The 20,570-nt window shown below is 43.4% G+C and overlaps 2 protein-coding genes across 6 annotated transcripts in view; one reads left to right on the top strand and one right to left on the bottom strand.

Annotated features, from left to right (window-relative positions):
* The window catches only part of WNK1 (WNK lysine deficient protein kinase 1), a 105,694-nt gene extending 99,237 nt beyond the window's left edge, over positions 1 to 6,457 (top strand). For all 4 annotated transcript variants that reach the window (XM_065682460.1, XM_065682470.1, XM_065682478.1 and 1 more), the window contains 2 exons: positions 3,091 to 3,278; positions 3,575 to 6,457. In XM_065682460.1, coding sequence (XP_065538532.1) covers positions 3,091 to 3,278; positions 3,575 to 3,889 — 503 coding nt within the window. In that variant the 3' untranslated portion in view covers positions 3,890 to 6,457. The remainder of the gene's footprint in view (positions 1 to 3,090; positions 3,279 to 3,574) is intronic.
* A 2,003-nt stretch (positions 6,458 to 8,460) lies between these two features.
* On the bottom strand, positions 8,461 to 18,854 carry RAD52 (RAD52 homolog, DNA repair protein). Of its 2 annotated transcripts, none has more exons than XM_065682521.1 (11): positions 18,747 to 18,854; positions 17,453 to 17,554; positions 16,722 to 16,815; positions 14,960 to 15,027; positions 14,581 to 14,699; positions 14,416 to 14,491; positions 11,307 to 11,503; positions 10,958 to 11,094; positions 10,247 to 10,327; positions 9,499 to 9,729; positions 8,461 to 9,229 (listed from the first exon to the last, which is right to left on the bottom strand). In XM_065682521.1, the coding sequence occupies exons 1-11, from the start codon at positions 18,831 to 18,833 to the stop codon at positions 9,171 to 9,173; spliced, it is 1,251 nt and encodes a 416-aa protein (XP_065538593.1). In that variant the 5' UTR covers positions 18,834 to 18,854; the 3' UTR covers positions 8,461 to 9,170. The 2 variants fall into 2 exon arrangements, with proteins under 2 accessions (XP_065538593.1, XP_065538588.1); XM_065682516.1 differs by having other exon boundaries at positions 10,958 to 11,100.
* Positions 18,855 to 20,570: the final 1,716 nt, after the last annotated feature.

Here is a 20,570-nt window from a genome sequence, read left to right on the forward strand (position 1 = left end):
CGATTCCTGATTGTAAAGCTATTCATCAGCTTTTTCTGGTCACTGAAGCCTTACCTCCCTGACTCTGTCTCCAGCACAGCATCTGTCTGTCTGTGTTATGCCCTATAATGTGTACTCTGTTGTTAGTATACTGAATAGTCTGGCTATTACTCTCACAGACAAGTGGAGGCAAGACAGAACCTCACCTTCACTGTGGAACTCTGCTCACCGCTTCATGAGAGCGAGCTGAGCACTGGGGTCAGTTGCTCACTGTAATGTGCTAAGGTTGTACCTCTGAGCAGCTGGTTTGTTTGCAGATCTGATGGGGTTTGCCGCCTCAGTGGTGGATCCAATTGCAGATACCTCTTCAACATTTTAAGAGTAAGAGTTAAGCCATCAGAGATCTCCGGTGCGTCTCCCAAAGTAAGAGATGGTAGGAAAAGCCTGCGTATGCTCACGTCACTCAAGATTGTTACAAAGGTGTCTTTTTGGCTGCTGGTTTACATGGGGTAAATATAAAAGAGCAGAATGAAGGCATTAATGGTAGCAAGCTGGAGAGAGAGAGAGAGGCAGGCCTGTTTCACTTCAGATCTTTCATGTCAGAGCAGAACTGGGGACGGCTGCTGTGACCGAGCAGGAATGTGAGGGGTTGTTTCCATTGAATGCTACAAGTTGAAGCACTTCCTTATCAGACTCTTCCGGATGGCAGTTTCTGCAGCAGTGACTACAGAGCTAAAATGTGAAATTCCCGAGAAGTCATTTTTCAAGTTGACATTATGTGGGAGCTTTAGTGACTGTATAGCTCACCTGTAATGGTGTAGGCTGGTCTGTCAGTGACCTGGGATAGGAGCTCCCTAACAAAATGGCTTTTGGAGACAAAGCTCTTGCAACCTCCCACCTTTCCCACCCTGAACCAAAGCCACTTAAACCTTCCTAAATGATCTTTCATATCTTCAGCTGAATGCACTGATTAATTCTCTTCCTTCTGTGGCCTAAGGAAGGCCTCCAGCATAGGCCTGGGACCCAGTGTGCTGGTTAATTGAAGTGGAAATGTGAAATACCAAAAGCAGCTACTGGCCATCAGGAAGAGGATGGGAGCAAGTGTGTCAATCCCTGCATGGGCCCTCACAGTGGAGTGTGATTGTTACTGGTTTTGGCAGCTTCCCCTGAGTACCCCTTCCTTGCTTTTGCCTCATTTGTCTTTAATTTCACCTTTGGTATCATTGCTCTTATTAAGTAATGGTATTCTGAGCCCTTTCTACATGATACATGCTTAAGGTTCTTGTTATTTCACTGTAGATTTCCCTTGCTACCTTACCGTGTGTTCCTGTTACTCTTCATCTGTGCTGCAGCTGCACACCCTGGTTAGGGAACCTTTTTCTTTTCTTTCCCTTTCCTGTGTACTGTTGCATGCATTTGCCTGCCTGTAACAACTGCTGCCCCTCCTGTGGGCACCCAGACTGGGAACCACTTCCAGGCCTGAGCTGGAACTGGTGAGAGGGTTACATATCCTTCCCTCCTCAGCACTACTAGAGGCAGTAACACTTTGCTTATTTGTCCTGCATAGTAAGTACGTCACCTTCCTAATTCACTCTTCAATATGAAACATTCCTGCAGGGGTTTGGAGCCAGTTCTTTGATACAGTGGTTGCAAGGAATGTGGCTGATAGCCAGGGAAAGTGAAGTAGCTGTCAGGCAAGAGGCAGCGACTGTCATTTAGCCTTTGAAACAGAGATGATTTACACTGCTGCCATATTTGCTGCTCCACTTTTAATTGTTTTTCTTCAGAGATGTCTGCCCTAAGCTCAGGTTTCCTTGGATTTCCCAGTTATAGTCTGCAGAGTGAGCAGGCAGAAATGTTTGAGGAACTTTGAGAACCAAGTAGGTGAGGATGCTGTGCTTGCAAGGAGTGCTGGGTTTAGCACTGCTGTGGCCAGATACTGATGATGTCGTTTGATTTTGTACAAAAGGAATTTGAGAAATCCAGATTTATTCTGCCTTGACCATGTCCTTCAGAAAAAGTCTGCCCTAGTGATTAACCATCGCTCCCACATCTGGACATGAGGCTACTTTGCCGTGCTGCTGGGGAACTTGATAACACGCAATTTCTTTGATTGCTGTTGTGAAGTGTGCTGTTAAAAGATCCGAAGTCAAGTGCAGTAGCCTGTTTGTAAGTGGGAGGAGGATAGTGAGGCTATCCAAAACAAAGCTGCTAGGCTTTATTTTTCCTACAGGGTAATGTTCAGCAAGCTTTGTAGCAGAACTGAAACCTGGTATTTGTGAAGGTTTTTTTTGTGTGTTTTTACAATCAACCCAGCAAATAGAAAAGCTTGTCAAAACATGTCCAAGGAACTACTCTCATTTCTGCCTTCTTTCAGTTCTATTAGTTGTTTGCATCTGAAATGCTTGTTCTTCTGACATAGGAAATCTGAACATAATGGCAAAAAATGCTTTCAGAGGCAAAAGGCAAAATTTAATGCAGTGCAGACTTCCCCTGCTGATCCTGGCTCTTTGGTGGATGAAGACAGTCCCATCTGGTTATCCTCAAGAACAAGTATGGCAGCTATTGGAAACAACAGTTGCTGTTCTTCACTGTGGCTTTTTTACGTAACCTGGGTGAATTTTTGTCTTCATTTTACAAAGTGGAGATAATTTGCTACAGAGCAGCTGACGATGCTGATTGTACTGCTCCTTATTCAGCATTCGGCACTGGCCTCCAAGGTGGAATTGCCCCGTGCCAGTAGTGGTTGCTGCTAATTAAGAGGTGCAGGATGAGAGAATGACGTGGCTCTACTGTCATTCAGTGCTGAAATCTAATCTCCTTTTTCCTCTGCAAAGGCCTGTAGGCTGCTACCATTCCCCTCTTAAGATGACTACTTGCAGCACGTCTTGAGAAGTAAACTTATCTATGGAATACTCTTAATCTGGGAAAATGCCTGTAGGAGTCCTTGTAGTTCCCACTTCAGTGTGTCCTGGGATTGAAACTTAGAATTAACCTGCATGGCATTTTAACTGGCTCTCTATTGATGTACCATTACCACAATAATTACATTTACTTAGAGAAAGATGAGCTTTAACCTGAGTTTTGATTCCCTGTTTTCTGTACTTGTAGGGACCAGCAGCACTAATACAGTCGGGGCTACGGTGAACAGCCAAGCGCCTCAGCCTCAGCCTACTGCTATTGCCTCAAGCCGGAAAGGGACTTTCACAGACGACCTGCACAAGCTGGTAGATAACTGGGCCCGAGATGCCATGAACCTCTCTGGCAAGAAAGTTGGCAAAGGGCATAGCAACTATGAGGTAAGGCCTAATCTGTGAATGTTTAGGGTAAGGAACTGTGTAAGTGCTGTCTCATTGGGGTGTTAAGCACAGCTTGCTGTGGAGCTTGGACAGCTGTTCTAGAAAGCTGTCAGCTCTGTCTTTGATGTATGTGCAGGATTGTATCACCTGCTGTGGGAGGGAAGGAGATAACCAAAGAGGAGAGCCACAGCACGTTCTCTTCAATGTCCATTGGGAACGGCTTTCGGAGCAAGGGGAAACCTGTGTGTTTTAAGCGCAGGTGTGTAACTTTTCTTGGGGGTTGGGTGTTTTTCCAGGGCCCTGGAATGGCAAGAAAATTCTCAGCACCAGGTCAGCTCTGTATCTCTATGACATCCTCCCTGGGTGCTACACCCATCTCTGCAGCATCAGCTACCTCTTTAGGTCCCTTCACAAAGGCGATGTGCCCGCCGCAGCAGTACGGTTACCCAGCAGCGTCTTTTGCCGCTCCATGGAGCGCGACGAGCGGTCCAGCACAGCCCCCGCTCGGCCAGTTCCAGCCCGTTGGTGCCGCATCTCTGCAGAGCTTCAACATCAGCAACTTGCAAAAATCCATCAGCAACCCTCCAGGCTCCAACCTGCGGACCACTTAGCCATGCGCAGAGACCCTGCTGGCTTAGACCTCGGGACAGGACATGGGGAGGGAGATGGGGCCCTGTATCAACTCCTAGTGCTGCAATGAACTGGTAGCTTGCCAGACTGGGAATGAATTTCTCTTTTGCAACCATTGCTGTCAATTCTCTGTAAAGGGAGTTTCCCCACACACCTTGAAGGGGGAGGAGGATGATCAGCATCCTTATGATGGGGCAGTGCTTTTGACCGAGGGGTTCTGCTCTTGTTGGGATCAAGAGTTGTGAAGAAGAGTCACGGGGTCAGTTCATGCAGTCTTGCTGTATAATTTTTCTCTAGTTTGAGGCTGAATCCACACGTGTCGAGGTGGGAGGGCTGAATCCTAGCATGAGGCTTTAGCACGCTTCTCATCTCTCCCTGAAGAACCAAGACCAGGAGAAAAGTTGTCCAAATCCCCCTCCTCTCCCTCTCCCCAGTCAATCGTATCTGGCTCCGAAATGGTGGGGCACACGAATGGACTTGCAGTGCAGCCCGTGCTTTATAGGTCATTACTGCTTTAAGTAAGATATTAACAGCTTTGACTGCAGCATTAGAGCAATTTAAATTGTTTAAAAGAATTTTTTAAAGTTCCCTGCGGACATGTACTTACCATCAGTTTTGATGTGGAAACACTGTGATATATAAATGTTGTTGGACAACAGTAGTTTAAAAATGAGTGGAATATAGAGGGTTAAAAACGTTAAAAAAAATGGGAAAAAAAGCTAGCTATATCCTTATACTTATTGGAGACACTTTAACTTTTTCCTTTGTATTTTCATTGTATTAGATAAATAAATGTGAATGTAAAATTGTATAAATTAATGTACTTGAATACTTGTCTGTTCTCCCAGTATGCTTGCTGGATATTTTAGTGCCTTGGACTTCTATTGCTTCTGCAGTTAGCGTCATCTTCCCAGCAGACCCCCAGGCGGACCAGGGCAGGCTCAGAGAAGGACGGACTATTTGTACCTAAGAGCTTCTTTAGTGCTACCGTTACTGTTTAGAGTAGGTGTTTGGAGGGGGAGGTCATGGAGGCTGCGGGCTGGAACAGTGTTCCATACGTTGGGGAAGCTTGTCCTCAGGTCTGAGGTGGCTGGTGTGGCGGGGGACGGAGGGGTGCAGGTGAAGCTAAGACAGGACTCACCAGTATTGGCTGCGGAGGCAGGAGGTCTGGATCGGGAATGGACAGAGGATGGGGAGAACGTGTGTCTTTGGGAGAGGCCCAACTGAAGATGCAGTTAGACTCCACCGGCAAAGTGGTGAAGGTGTTTGGTCAGGTTGTGGCTCGAGGGAGAGGTGCCACTGCCCGCTGGCGTGGGCCTGTCTGCTGGGATTGCTTTGCTTACCTTTTCTTTTTCTCTTTTTTTTTTTTTTTTTTTTTTAATTTTATTTAATTTTTGGTAAAATCCATGTAAGCCAGGAATGTCCTGGTGCAACGTCCATTGCCGGCAATGGATGTACTTGAAACAGCCGGCGTCAAGAAGTTTCCTCTGTCTGTCTGGGAGGATTCACGATTCTGTTCACTCTTATCAAATTCCAAGCTGGTACCAGGACTGTAACTATCTGTCACCTCTTAGGGAACTGTACTGTACCTTCTGCTTTGGTCGTTCTCCCTTGCGTATTTAAAGAAGCAAATACTGGTTTCCTCTTCAAAGTAAGAATAATACCAGCCAGTATTCCCGTAGTGCTGCAGAAAGCTGTGAAAGATGAGGGTACTGCTTCCTGGTACTTGGGAGTAGCTCACCAGTATCCTGAAAGCTGGCGTGTCACAGAGATGTTACTTGCCTGGTTTGTTTCCTTCCTGAAGCGCTATTCCCCCCTGGAGCCTTAATAGGGAGTTTTCTCTCTGCAGATGGCCTCGCTCTTTCATCTTTCCAGAGGAACGCTCGGGCTCCGTTCCTTTCCTGTCTCTTGGTTTACAGCAGGTTTGGCAATGGGGCTGAGTACAGGCTGAGGGTGAAAGCAGGCGGGGTGAGCTCCAGTTCCTTAGGCCCAGCGGGGTTGTTCTTTGTAACTGAAGTGCAGAGTAGAGCTAAAGGAGAGAGGAGGCTTGAGGTGGGCACGTGGGGAAGAGGCAGAAGGCAGGAGTGCCAGGGTTGGATGCAGAGGGGTCTCCTGAAGGCACCCAGTGTGAGGGGTGAGGTGAGCTCTGTGAACGGGAGCAGTGGCAGACCTGAGGCAGGGATGAAACAAGGGGAGCGTTCGTGCCAGGGGAAGCGGTCGGCTGGATGCAGCACGTGGTTATTTAATTTTGCTCTACTAAGTTTGAGGTCGTTTTTTCACTTAATGTTATGCAAGAACTGGTTTTATTTACCATTGATTCCCCCTCCCCCTGCCCTCCTGTGGATGAATAACTGAAGTCTAGAGGAATAAACTAATGCTACTGAACTGTTAAATTATTTTGTTTAATATTACACTTTGAGTATCTTTTTCCACCTAAAATCTGTTTCTGAATTACAGGCGTTTTCTTTACGTTATTTAACAATGTACACTGTAAAAAAAAATGAAAATAAAAAACAATAAAATGAACAGAACCTTTGGGCTCCCCTGGCCCTGGTGAGTTGTGTGGCTTGCACTCGACCGCGGCACTGCTCTTCTCGGACCGTTGCGCTTTGGAGTGGCTGCCACTCGGTACCTATGGAGAGTGTTGGATGGAGTCATTTGAATAAACCAGACCTGCTCTGGTTGAGCTGTGGGCTTCCTTGTTGAACAGCAGGTCCCAACCTCTCCACCCTCTTCCTGGTAGTTGTGACCCAATTTAATCAGTTCAGCACAGGGAAGTACAAGAAACCTGTTTTAATGAGACCCTTTGCTTCTCAGAAGCGGGGATCAGTAGCGAGCCTTTGCCCTTTTAAGAGAATACTCTGAAGCAAGGTGTGGTAAAGAATAATTCGTAGAATGGATCTTCCGGATGGGGGGAGCTGTGACAGATAACGTAAGAGGTGAAGGGTAACATACAAGCAGTGATTGCTTTTGTGGTTGAGACTGTCCAGCAGTTACCAGAGAGCAGAGGAACACACTAAGCTGCAGCCTTCCAGAACTTGGCAGCTCTCCTTGTTCCAAGTGCTGGTGGAGCCCCATGAGCTGGGGTGCTGCGTGTCCTTTCGGCAGTGAATCCGGAGCAGGGTTTGCTGCACCCTGCCTGGCACAGAAGGGGTCCTGTTGGGTCCCTCACCCTCCTCTCTGGGTGGAAGGGAGCTGGGCTGCGTGCCTGCGGTGCTGGGGAGAAGAAACCTCTTAGTGTGGCTCTGAACAGGAATTCCATCCCCAAATTTGCAACTGTCCTGGTAGAGTAGAAGAGCAGAATGACTTTACAGGGTCGTTCAACAACTGCAGACTTGCTGGAATTATCTGGCATTTCTAAACGCTAATTGCCGCTGCATTTCTTTCCATTTTAAGAACAGCTTCTGCTATGAGTCATGCTGTGCAAGGCCTTACAGGAAAACAGAAAGCTCAGAGTGGAAGTTTGAGTGCCCTTTTGAAAGGGGCCAATCCCAAGAGGCTCACTGGTGACCTCACTTACAGGCATGGCTATGCTGGCACTCTTCCTGTGGAAGCTGAAAGCTGCGTTTATATGAGACTTTTAACATTTTTGTTGTTTCAAGTGGCTTTAAGCAAGTAATTCTGAATGTCTGCACAGTCCCTTCCCAACAGGTACCTGATTTCCACAGCGAGCATGGAAATCCCATTCAGACATGTGGTGTTTATGTCTTCCCTGAGCTGTTCTGAAGGCAGTGCTGAGTCAAGAGTGACGAGCACAGTGGAATATGTAACTTCTAGATGTAAGCTATTGCAGTTAATTATAATTTGTCCTATCTTTCTATACTGCCGTCAACCATAGAATGGTTTCAGTTGGAAGAGACCTTGAAGACCTCAGTTCCAACCCCGTGCCATGGGCATGGACACCTTCCACTGAACCAGGTTGTTCCAAGCCCCGTCCAACCTGGCCTTGAAGGCTGCCAGGGATGGGGCAGCCACAGCTTCTGTGGACAACCTGTGCCAGTGCCTCAGCGCCCTCATAGTGAAGAACGTCCTAATACCTAGTGCAATCATCCTCGTCTCGAGCGCTGCAGGTGGCTACTGCAGTGCCAGGGTCCCCACATCATGCCTGGGGAAGCTGGAGCCACCGCTCGCCAGGAGGAGTGCTGCTCAAACCCTCAAATGGTGCCTGGCTCCCGCGGGGGCAGCGGGGGCTGTGGCTGAACCACTTCACTGCCAGAGGAAGAGAACTGGGGCTTGCCAGTGGAACCAGTTCCCTTTCCAGAGCCCTTAGCATGGACACTGGTGTGTTTTTCAAACACTGCTTAAAAATGTTTCCTTTGACCTTCTTACTCGCAGGAACGGCTGTTGCCTGGCTCGAACCTTTGAAACTCACTGGATGTTCTTTTCCTGTCCGCCTACCTAAAAGCAAATGCAAGGCTGTACAGGCTCTTTTGCTTCCTACTTGTAACTAGCCAGAATGTATTAACTTCTTTGAGCTAATTTGAGCAATTACACATGAATTGAGTTGTGATGGGTTGAAGGGTGCAGAGGCACAAAGAGCCACAAAGCGTGGTTGCTTTTCAGATTTCACCTTTATTTTTATATTGAAAAGGGTTGAAAGCTTATTTAAAATCAGAAGTGCTGCTCCCATTCATCGTACAAAGGCTCCAAGCGAGTGCTGTCTGAGATTCTACGTGCAACTTTGGCAGCAGTCCCAGCATGTTCCTGCCCCTGTGCTGCCCTGTTGTGCAGGCACAGCTACATATGCAGCTGCACTGGAGTCACATACAGCTGAAGGAAGAGACAGGCTCTGACTCTCTGCTCCCGCAGCTTCATGACCTCAGCTCCTCCAAAGGGGAAACCACAGATCCGAGGCTTTGTCTGACCATAACCCCTGCTCTCCCTGTATTAGTGAACATCTCTTTGCTCTGTGCTGAGAGGCAGCACTGAGGAAGAAAGAAACCTTGAACTGCCTCTCATTTTAAAGATCAATTCTGTTACCATTTCAGGCAAATTGTGTGTCACATCAGCTGTCCTACTACAGCCATGAGTCTGGTGCTGCAGAAGCACAAATGATTGCTTGTTTATAGAAAAGGCATTTGAAACATGTAGTAACTTAAAAGTACATGAAGTTCCTGCTGGCTGGGTTAAGCTCTTCTGTGTTGCTTCACTGTAACACACAGGAAAATCCACCAAGGCATTAGACTTTCTCACATGACTTGGACAGCCAGTTGCAGTCTTCAGGTGGAATCCAGCACGGAGGTAAGGATATCACCGCATGTCCTACGTGGGTTCTAGCCTCCTTTTCTTCACGTTTTGACTTCTCCTGAGGGGATTGCACTCTGCCAAACAAGGAGACAGTGAGAAATAGAAGTTTCTTAAAGCTTTTTTTGCTTCTAAAAGTGCACCTCAATTCTTTTTCTAGCTCTTCCTTGACAGGACAGTTGGATGGAAGAAACAGATAGTTCTAGCCCACTCCTGCAGCATCTACAGCCAGGTCCAAGAAGAGAGGAATGTTTCTCCCACTCCAGTTTACTTATTTACCAGTGCTGCTTTCAATGCTGAGAGCCACTGTTAAGCCAGAACCTGGTCATGCTTTGGTAACACGTACCTGAGGCGTGCTGGTTGCTGCTCATGATGGTAGCAGATGGCTGCAGTTGTGCAAGCCTAGCAGAAGCTTTGTGATAGTTCATTCTGTGGGGTGTCCTGTTACGAGTAGTCATTTGATGACAACCACTGGGTGTTTCAGGTGTCTGTTGTTCGGCTGATGGGTCTGCCATTTCGTGACCCAATATCTTAAGATCAATGGTCTCCAAGGAAATGTCCCAAAGTTCAGGATCATCTAGAAGGCATGAAAATCAGATCAAACCAAAGACGATGGTATTGTACTGCAGGAATGACAGGAACACCAGCATCAGTGCACTCTTTTCCTACAAGTGCTGGGAACTATTGAAGTTCAGCTGTAAAGCATCTTCTATGTCAGTGCACAGCAGGGGATGGTGCTCTGGACTTCAGCAATGTCCAGGCACCGTGGTGTGTGACCCAAATAGCCACAGCTATGTTAACACAAGACATCCTCCAGCCCCATCCCACTCCAAATGCTGTGCTTCTGTGCAGTATCACTTCAGGAAAAGGGTTTATCAAATAGTATAACTGAAAAGCATAAGTGTGAAACCCCTCACGGTGAAGGACACCACTGCCTTGCCACTCAAGCAAAATTTATGTTGTTAAGATCAGACTCATGTTCACACTTCTGTCACTCCAGCCTCCTCAGAACTTTTACCATTGCACTGTACTGTGAAGAGCTGATTTAAATGATAATGATTTAATACTCTATTACTTATTGCTTTTTGGCTGACCTGCAAAGAACTCCTCTTCTATTGCTAGTTCCTGTTGTACTGCTGCTGGAGTGCTGTGCTTTACAGAAGGATTGGGTATTGCTGGATGGAGGTAACACAAGAAGAGATTAACATTAGAAATAAATACAGATGAACAGTTTTGCTCCTTAATAGAGTCAGAGTGTCAAATGATAAGCAGCAGCTGCCACCAGGTACCCTCTCTTTTCTAAGAGCTGGTTACGTTTTGGTAGCAGTATGTGGAATGGTAAGATTCTGTACCTGATGATGGCTGATAGGAGCAACTGCACTACATTAGAATGGATTTTAGCCTGTTTACCCAATCCCCAAGTTCCTGATTACGACACAGCTGACCAGACTTCCCCATGAGCAACCTATTAGTAGCTAATGCAAAATTACTTGCCTGCAACCACCCCAGTGAAGTGCTGCAGCCTCAGCTCATGCACAGCATGTTAATAGTACTGTTGTGCTGCATGATGCTTTAGGGTGGTTGGAAAATTGGAGTTTAAAGATGCAGTTTTAGAGGTGACATTCCTGCTTCTTTAAGAACATGAAGGGTGGGGAAGTGTGCTAATCCTCCTTCTTTTGGCCTCAAAGGTGTGTAGACAGTACACTACAAAAGCAGGTGGAACTAGTCAGGCTCCATTAGAGAAGGCAGCATGTGCCTGCCAGCAGCTATAGTTGAAACTGTCCATATTTAACGCTGAGCCTTACCCTGTTTGCTGCTGGGAGAAACTACAGGAACCTGATGCTTTTTCTCCATCTGCTCCCGGAACTGTTGCTGTAGCTGCTTTTGTCTCAATTTCCGCTGGTAAGTGGCATCACATTCAACAGCTGAAGAGTCTGTATTTCTGTCCCTCCCCCCCAAGGGAATCAGAGTGTTAAACAGGATTTCAGAAACTACTTTTGATGAAAAAGATGTGTAAAGAAGTAACAGCAAGAGAAAAAAATATCCACTAAACTAGCATTTTATAGCATCCTCCAAATTGGGCTGTCCATGTGTTTTAACAGTGCAGTAACATCCAATAGAGCTTACAAAATCAGTTTATAATAGAGGTCTTACCTGGAACTATTTAGCTGTTTCTGATCTACTGTCACTGCAGCAGCCTCTGGCTGACCAGGCTTACAATCAGATGCCATCTCACAATGTTGCCTCGCTCCTGAGTTCTCTCGTTGCAAACAGCTATTGTATCTTGCTTTCTCTATTTCAGGCTCATAGTCTTGTCTTTTAGCTTTGACCAAATCTAACTCGGGAGGTACCTAGTAAAGGAAAAAAGAAAACATATTCAGAAACTTCCTTCGCCAAGTTAAAGGCTCTCTTATACAGTACTGTTGAAAAGCTAGCTTGTTTGCTGTAAGCGGAATAGTAAGTTAGGAAACTGAAACGCATTTTCAGTACAAAGTCATTCAGTTAATTATTGAATTTACGAGACTCTGGGTTAGTTTAATAGCTCAGTGCTTCATGGCAGATAGCCCCTGCCTCCCCATACTGTGCTGTCTGCAAACCAGAACACATGCTGGAGGCCAATGCAGAATTCCACAGCTTCTCAGGAAAGCTCACAAATCTGTTGTTGAGTCTGTTGGTTTTGACAGTTCCATTTTCATGCCTGTATTAAAGGGCATGGCAAACCTTTACTCAGCTCTGCAGGCATGTCACTGAGGAAGGTACACCATTCTCTTCTTCTTAAAGCTGGGATAGTTTGGCTCTATGAATTTACAAATTTGTGGCAATGCCACTAGCAGATAATGACCCTGGCAAAGTAAAGATCTTTGCCATCTTTACTTGGCAAGGTGTCACTTTGGATCTGCTCCTATAGTCTAAGTTAGCTAGAGAGAAAGCCCTTTCAGCTCCAGCCTGGCTAGCAGTCTAGCAAATCCTAGTACGATGAAGGCAACTTACTATGGAAGTTCATGGATCAGTAGTTCTAAAAGGCTTTTTGCTCAATCAGCAAGGCAGATTACCTCTTAGAAGCCTACTGCCCCCAGCTGGTACGCACCAGGACAACTTTAATATTATGCAGACTGCTGTGTTACATCACAGTATGCTTATAAACTGTGATGGCTCTGAAAGAATGGGGTTACAGTATGGTTGTCACTGATGCTGTACATCACAATTTGCTGTCTCTCTCTGAACCAGAGACCTCCAAATGGGGCATTTCTCCATGGCCTTGGTTACCTCAATGACCTAGTGTTTAACAGAGGGTAAAGCAACTGCAGCTCTTCCCTTGCAAACAAAGCTAAGGAGGTAAGGAGTCTGAACAGCAAAGCAAGATGTAATGTGGCTTCTTATCCTTCAGGAAGGGTATGAGACATCATTATGGCAAGGAAAATAAGTGTTCAAGTACACATCAGTTGTACATGCTAATTCTTCATACATTCAAGAGCCACAGTTTGCCAGTAGCATCATATCACGTATTGAAGCAAATAATTTGGAGCATAGCTCTTCCTAATGTTATTTCTCATTCTCCAGCAGCCATGTCCTAGACATCTTGTTCTCATAATTCAGTTGCAAAATTCAGGTACCAATACATTTTTGAAGTCAGGCGGAGGACATTTGCAGGGCCATTTGTCCACTCCTCATACAACACCAAAACAAAGTGGTGTGACCCATTTTGCTCTCCTGTGGTAAAACTTCAAAGTGACTGGCAAGAGTTACAGGTTGTTGTGGGTCCAGTCTAAACAGTTTGGTTTGCCCTTTCTATCACAGATGCATTTAGTAGTTTGTGGTGTTCTTTTGGAAAGGATCCAATTTGGTTAACTGACAGTTGAAACCACCTGTAGAAACTACCTTTGAGACTTCAGAACAAAACCACTGGTACTTTGTTAACTATCCTAGCAAAAACAAGGAGGGGTTAAATACAGGGGCACTGTACATTTTGTCACAAGCACCACGCTCAGTCTATCTAGCTGTGATACGCATTAGGGCCTAGTAGAGTTTTAATACTAGTTAGTAGAAGGACAAAGCAACCATCAATGCACATGCTGACATTGCTACTGTATGGATTTTGCTTAAAATTAAGTGAAAGTTCTAGCTACAACAAGCAGCTTTGGTATGTGACCCACCTGTTATTGTTTCTAGGATATCCTGGGCTATGCTAATAATATCTATATGAAGGAGAAAGTCTTTTTCATGAAAAAAAAAAAAAAAATCTTATTTTCGGCCAGAGCTTCCTAAAGTTTTAAGAATGCTCCTTTTTCCTGCTTCCCACTGGCTAACATATAGGTTGTCGGCTTGAGAGACTCAATCAAATAGTCCTCGTCTTGCAGGAATGCACACAGGAGCTGTACCTGCTTTAGGGTAGGTTACAGAGATAATAGATATAGTGTCTGCTTATGCTTCTGCCATGCCCACAGCCTCTGGTTTTACAACCTATTACAGCAATTGGAAACTGTGTCACTATATGCAGGTGTTTTCCATCCTGTTTTAAAATATTATTCCCGATAAAGTTCAATAATGAGAGGAATATGACATGTCTGATATTTAAAATTTATAATAGTAAACTGGATTGTTCTGTACCACTGACAATGCAAACAGAGAGAGATGTATTCTGGTTTTGCCCAATACAGGGCAAAAGCATACAGTAAAGAAACATGCACGCAGCCTTGACAGACTCTATTCTCCAAAAGACTTTCCTTTCAGCTCTGTGATAAATATATACCTTGACACTGGTATCGTTGCTGACACACATTTAAAACAGAAGTGACTAGATGAGAGCAATGAACTGGGTGCTGCAACTGACAAACCATAAACAGTCTTCAGAATTACAGCACATGGAGAAAATACCATCTACAACAGGCTAGTTTCAACAGTTCAGTGTTTCTTATGGTAACACTTAACCTGCTATGAAGACAGATAGATGTATGCATTACTGGCAATGAACAGAGAGACTTGGACAACATGGCCATAAATATCACAAGATCTTGAGTAGCATACCATTTCTTCACCATAGTAATCTTGTCTGCTGAAAACAGTCAAATTTAGAGTAGTTGGGGTAAAATGTCAGGGGAGATCTCTGTAACAAACAGTTCACACAAACTAGCAGGTAAAGGCTATTGGTCTCCTAGCCAGAAACATTTGGGGATGAGATGCATTATTTATAATCTTTGCAATACGAAGGACCAGGACCAGCAGATGTCCTGCAGCCTCTGCTCCAACAACCCATGTACTGCACCTGACGTGGAAGCTTATTCACCGCTCGTAGGTAGTCCTTGTCTAGGATGCAATTCCCAAGAGCATTTCCGAAGCACCTGTGAAACAAGAGAGCTCACTGTGACTGAAAATAACACTAAATTCTCACTTAACTTCTGAAAACATGTAAGTACCAACTTGCACTTACTTGAGTGCCCTCTTCAGTCCATCTGTTACTGCCTCCTTTCTTGCCTTTTCTAGAGATAAGGCCTTAGACTTTAGGCCTTCACTGACTCCATACCCCACGTCTTCATGGTATGACCCATCCTGCAATAAAATGTTAAAATTACAAACTATAAATGAATTTTGGCACATACAGCACTTCTTGTTAGATGCTGTACTCTCCTAAGCCTGATCACTTGCTCCTAGCTGGTTGTTCTATAGCAAGGTCAATGTTTTGGATGCCTCTAGAGTCTCTAATGTAGTACAGTACTCAAGGGCCACAGCCTGACCTATGCATGAACTTTAATTCACAGCTTCAGGCATTCGCTCAACTATAAACACAGCAAACAAAAAAATCCACTTACCTTAAGCTGAACTTTCACAAATGCACAGACTCCCACATAGAACTTGCCATTGTTGAGGTCAACAAAGTCTGGGGGAGGGAAAAGTAACATCCTAAATAATGCAAAAGACCTAAAGACCTAAGATCTAAATTTGGGTCTTATTTTGTCTTTTGATTTTGTCTTTTCCTTCATAAACCTGTACTATACTTGCTGAATGTGCCCAAGATACTGTAATGGAGCACAACTTTGAAATATTAACTATAGTTTGAGAAGGCTGACTTGCATATATGATCTGGGCATGTTATATGATACTTTCTGGTCATTGGTGGCTAGACCCACCAAACAGAGACAGCCAGCTACTGTGTGTGTAAACTTAGACACATGTAAGAAAAAAAGAACTAGAAATATTACTTCTCATTCAATTACATATCCTACATGGTCAAAGCATCAGATTTTTTTCAGCTGGAAGGAAAGATAAAAGCATCAGTTTCTAAAAACAGTAACAGAAAAGTAACTGTTGTGTATAAAAGTAACTTTGTTCCTATTACATAGTAGAAGTCTCCAGTTTGTGAAATTTTGCACAAGGTTTTATCCAGGACAAACTGTCTGAAGAGCTTAACAGGTTGCAATACAACTCTCAATCCAGAATCTCTAATACACTTTATTTCACCCCAAAAGCAATGCTATGTAATATACATTGGGCACTCCAGCTAGCAGTCTTACAAGTCTGACATGTCACATGATACATACCTGAAATGAAATGCTTTGAAGTTCAAGTAACTGTACTCTGGGGTCCAAAAGTCAAAAATTCTTCTGTACTCATCTGGTCTATTTGTTCAAACTGTTTTATGTAAACCTGCTGGGGGTGCAAGCCCATTTTCTACCCAGGAATTTAAAATCAAACATAACAGAATCTTCTGTCTCTGAATTTCTAAGGAATGTTTTGTTATGGCATTACTTGAAAAACATGAAAGTTAGAAGGATATCAGCTTTTTCTTGACTGAAAAGAGTGGTGGTAGTGGTGAAGTGGTAAAGAACAGATGGGAAGGAATGAAGTAACTTATTTTATGTCTAAAATCTCCCAGTAGAAAGAGGTAAGAAAAGATATCTGAATGTGGAAAGGAGGAAGAAGCTACACTTCAGCAGCTTTGTGAGCTATTTCAACAACCAGTCTTCAATCTAAGCACAGCATATCTGCAAGCAAGGACAATACTGTTCTGGTAGGAACTGTTTCAGCTATTGAGATGCAAGAGCTTAAGCTTTAAGATGACCTGAATATCATTTTCTAGAACAAGCATTTTTCCAAAGCTTTCTATTGTAAAAACCCCAAAAACCAGGTCCTGGCTAGAAGAGGAATCTGCAGAAAAAGATGGGTCCCTAAAGATTAGGGGAATATTAACTGAGTATATGAACTTGTTAGAACATAGAAATTACAGGTTAGGATGTTATATAGTTCAACTGTAATTACTCTTGACTGAGTGTTCCCATAGAGATCAGAACACTTGATTAGAATAGCTCAAGAGTAATCATAAAAACACTTGGAATAATGACTATGACACATTCCAGTGCAAGATCTAAAAAGAAAACACAAGCGCCATTACTATTCAATTTCTCATTCTTATCAACTGCTAAGACACATGGAAATTCCACATGCCTCTCCCCAGATTCTTTGAAGTGGTCAAGTTCTTGGATAGATACCCAGGTCTTTATCTGAGAGACTCTTCCTTTTGCACCTCACAGTGAAACAAGAGGAAACACTTCTTTACCCACAAGAGATACTTACCAACATTCTGCTGAGTGACTGAATGAGCCCAGCCATTGAAGCCAAACATCTCATTGGCCAGACTGATTACCTTGTGACCCTCAATGTAACAGACCTGAAAAGCAAAGCATATATACATAAGTATACATATAGGTACATACATGTGTGCACACATCTATACATGCTTTATTTTAAAGAGGGATTCCACACATTATCTTACACTGACGACACCTAAGTTCAAGGTTCAGTTAATGTGAATAACAGGATGATGGTGCAGCTTTAGATTCACCCTCCTCAAGCACCTGTGATGGGGGTTGATATAACAAAAAAGACTTAATCAACAGAAGGCAGAGCTAGCAGGCATTAAAGAGGGTAAAATGCAGCCAATGTTATATAATACTTTGTATATTCCAGTTCTGGGAAAAATTAAGAAAAATATCTCAATGTTCCACAAGTCAATAAATATTCTCTTGTAAAGGATGAAGCATTGAAAAGTTAAGTCTTTTTTTTAAGTGTAAAAGGAAGCTGTGGCTCAGTAAAAGCCAGGGTTTATGCTGTACTGACTTTACTTTTATACAGACATATGAAACTATTAGTGGGAAATTAACTTCAAAACAAAACAAACCAAAACCAACCCTTGCCCCCTCCCCCCCCCCAAAAAAAAAAGATTATTGTAACTTCTTTCTAAATTTTCTTGGAAATAAAATAAACCAAAATAGTGAGTTGAAACATCTGGGCATGTTTATTCTTACCTTTTGTCCTCCTCCAGCTTGCCGACTGCTGATATATTCTGGACCGAGTCTCTGACGAAGAGCATGCTGGATAGCTTGATATTCACTGGCTGTGTATTGATGCTTGATAAAAACAAGGCAAGATAAATCTCCCTTTATTTTAGCTCCCCCTTTTCTCCTAATATCACTTCTTAACCCCATTTTTCCACATATGGTTCTTCCAAGAGGTGTATGATCCATTTTTAGAATCAGGTTGCTAACAGACAAGGAAAAGACCTCAGGGGGTATGTGTGCATTACATTTGCCATTATATTGTTTCTTTTCCCTTACTCTTGAAAGTATATGTATACAAGCATTAATTATTGAGCTGTAGCAATTATTTTTCATTTCTCATAACCACCACTTACATTAGAAAAACTGAGATGAGCCAGACTTATTAGTATCCTATTGAAATCTTAATACAGTCATAATCGTAGTCAATCTTGCCAGGAATATGCATTCACCTCTCAAAAATAAAACATCTCTCTGACCAGCAAGAGAGGTTTATTTTAAAACTCCAACCAAACCCAAGTTTAACCTTACTCTACCACCATATGCCTTCATGGCAGGGTGGATAAACAGCTCAGGCAAGCAGTCAACCCAGGAATTTCTTGAGGAGCGTTCAGCAAATTCTCCTCATGCAGAGAGGTCCTTTGGGTAACTCCAACATTACTGGTACGATCAGATAACAACCAGCATCGTTGGAAGCATAAAGTGTTGTGACTTTTGCAGCCTGTCTAAGCAGAAATACAACATCTGTAAAGGTTAGAGAGGCCTAAATGCATGTTGAAGGATTCAAGCACTAAAATGCTTGTGTTGCTATGCTCTGATGTGAGACAGAACGGAGATTTCACCACCTAAATCATAAGTATTGTGTATGCATGTATTGGCTGGCCTATCATTCAGTAGAACACAGAATCGAATAGAGTGTGTGCCATATATGTCCCAATGCCTGCCAAAACTCTTTAATTCGTATTCGGTTCTATTAAAACTTAAAGAAATAACTCTCTTTTTCTGACACTAGAATGCAACTCTGTAACCAAAAGCCATAAGGGATAAAGGAAGAGTGCACACGACTATGTTGTATTCAGGAATTCTGTATAAATGCTTATCATGGAGAAGAAGATTCATCACCAAAAATGTTCTGTGCAAGTAGGTATAGTATAGCTAGACTAATGGATAGGGCTCCAGCTTTAAAATGAGTAAACATGCAGAACAGATTTCTGGAAGTGCAAGCATAAAATTTCTGTTTCCCTCTCAGGCAAAAGGAACTGACCTGTCCAAAGCAAGCGACCGAGTTGGTAGTGCTGGAACTATTGCTGCTGATGCAACTTTCGCCGTCTTTCCCTTGACTTTCAGGCATCCTTAAAGATAAGAGAAAATATAAACACTGAAGACAACAGAACTAACAGTCCATATGAAGACATGCCAAAAAGCTGTTGGAAGTTCACTGCCCAGTGAGTATAACAATGTTCTGTAACAGATGTGTTAGACATTACAGTAATGTACTTCTCACTCCACCGAAGCACTACAGCCCCAGCTGGAAATTTATTTTCTGATGTTGTTTCAGAACAGTCAAAACTTTCCTTCTTAAAGAAGTTAAAATATATTGGTAGAAATTGCAAGTTTCATTCTAGAAGCAGAAGCACTGCTCTGGTCTTCCATCCATAAAACCAGTCAGGGTGAGCCTAAATTAAATTATGTGACAACAGTGAAACAATTATTTAATGAACAAATAAATTATTCTTGCTAGTAAAATGAAAGAAATTAAAAAATTCAACAGCATCTAAATCCTGTATAAGATCAGAAACTAGATTGAAAAAATGAATAGTGTCTCGAGTCCTTAGTTTAAATATTAAGCTGGTAACAGCTGTTTGTTTGTTTTTTAGGTAAATGTATTGTACCATTCTAGGTAAAGAAAACCAAAATAATTCCCTCTTTCAGCTTCTTCAGCACTGTCTTCCCAGATCGCTTTCAAGATCCATTAATACTTAGAATATGAAAAAAAGCAGAGGCAATTTTCTAAAATTCTACTTGTCGATACCCTGATTTGTCAGTCTTTATTTCAAATTATTGTTTTGACTGTAATCATACTGTCCTGTGTTATGGTGGTATCATATAAACTATGCAGGGTTGAAAACCATATAGATCTGTTAAGAATTTTAAGAAGTTGTAGCAGAAGTTCAGTAGATGGCACCCTTTTCCAAGCCAGTATCTCACAACCACCGAGTACTGCATTACCACTCCACCCTGCTTGCTGAAGAAGTGCTCTTGCTGAGAGTTTATACTAAAGGCGTGCAAAGGAGTTCCAGCAGCACTTCTATATATGCCCAGAAACACAAATGCTGAGTACAGCTGGTATCATAGAATCACAGAATACCAGTTTGCAAAGGACCTCAGGGATCATCTGGTCCAACCTTTCTAAGGCAAAGCATGACCTTGACTATATGTCCCAGCACCCTGACCAGCTAAATCTTAAGTGTCCAAAGCTGGGGAACCCACCCTTTCTCTGAAGAGATTATTCCAATGGCTGATTGTTCTCATTGTGAAAAGTTTTCCTCGTGTCCAGTCAGAATCTCCCCAGTAATAACTTGCGCCCATAAACCCCTGCCTTCCGCCTGTGACTCCTTGTGAAAGGGGAGTCTCCACCCTCTTTGTAGCCACCCTGGAACATGGTGATAAGGTCTCCCCTGAGCCTTCTCTTCTCTAGGCTGAACAAACCCAGTTCTTTCAGCCTTTCCTCATAGGGTAGTCTATCACCAAGTCTTTTCTGTGCAATAGAAACGTGAAACAGATCAATATACATACAAGACAGCCAGAGATACATACAAGACAGCCACAGACACATACAAGACAGCCAGAGATCTCAGAACAGTTTGAGAATGTCCAAATCTTCAGCGGAGAGCATTATTTGTCAGTCAGTCAGAACCTGGCTAGTACGTACCCTGTGCTGATGTACCCCAGGTTCAGCACTTTTAAAACCAAGTAGTTTTCCTAGACTCTAAACAAGGAAGCCAAAACTTACTGAGCTTCGCATACAGTTTTCAGAGAATGGATACTAGTTGTTTCCTTGGCAAGTATGAGCACTGGTAATTATGCC

This window comes from Lathamus discolor, chromosome 1, assembly GCF_037157495.1.
Source record: "Lathamus discolor isolate bLatDis1 chromosome 1, bLatDis1.hap1, whole genome shotgun sequence".
Taxonomy (NCBI): domain Eukaryota; kingdom Metazoa; phylum Chordata; class Aves; order Psittaciformes; family Psittacidae; genus Lathamus; species Lathamus discolor.

Coding starts and splice junctions, on each gene's coding strand:
- RAD52 (XM_065682516.1), bottom strand. CDS start 18,833: ATGCCTGAAAGTCAAGGGAAAGACGGCGAAAGTTGCATCAGCAGCAAT. Junction 16,816..17,452: donor AAGCTGGAGGAGGACAAAAG/GTAAGAATAAAC, acceptor TTTGCTTTTCAG/GTCTGTTACATTGAGGGTCA. Junction 10,328..10,957: donor TTCTCCCAGCAGCAAACAGG/GTAAGGCTCAGC, acceptor ACCTCCATCCAG/CAATACCCAATCCTTCTGTA.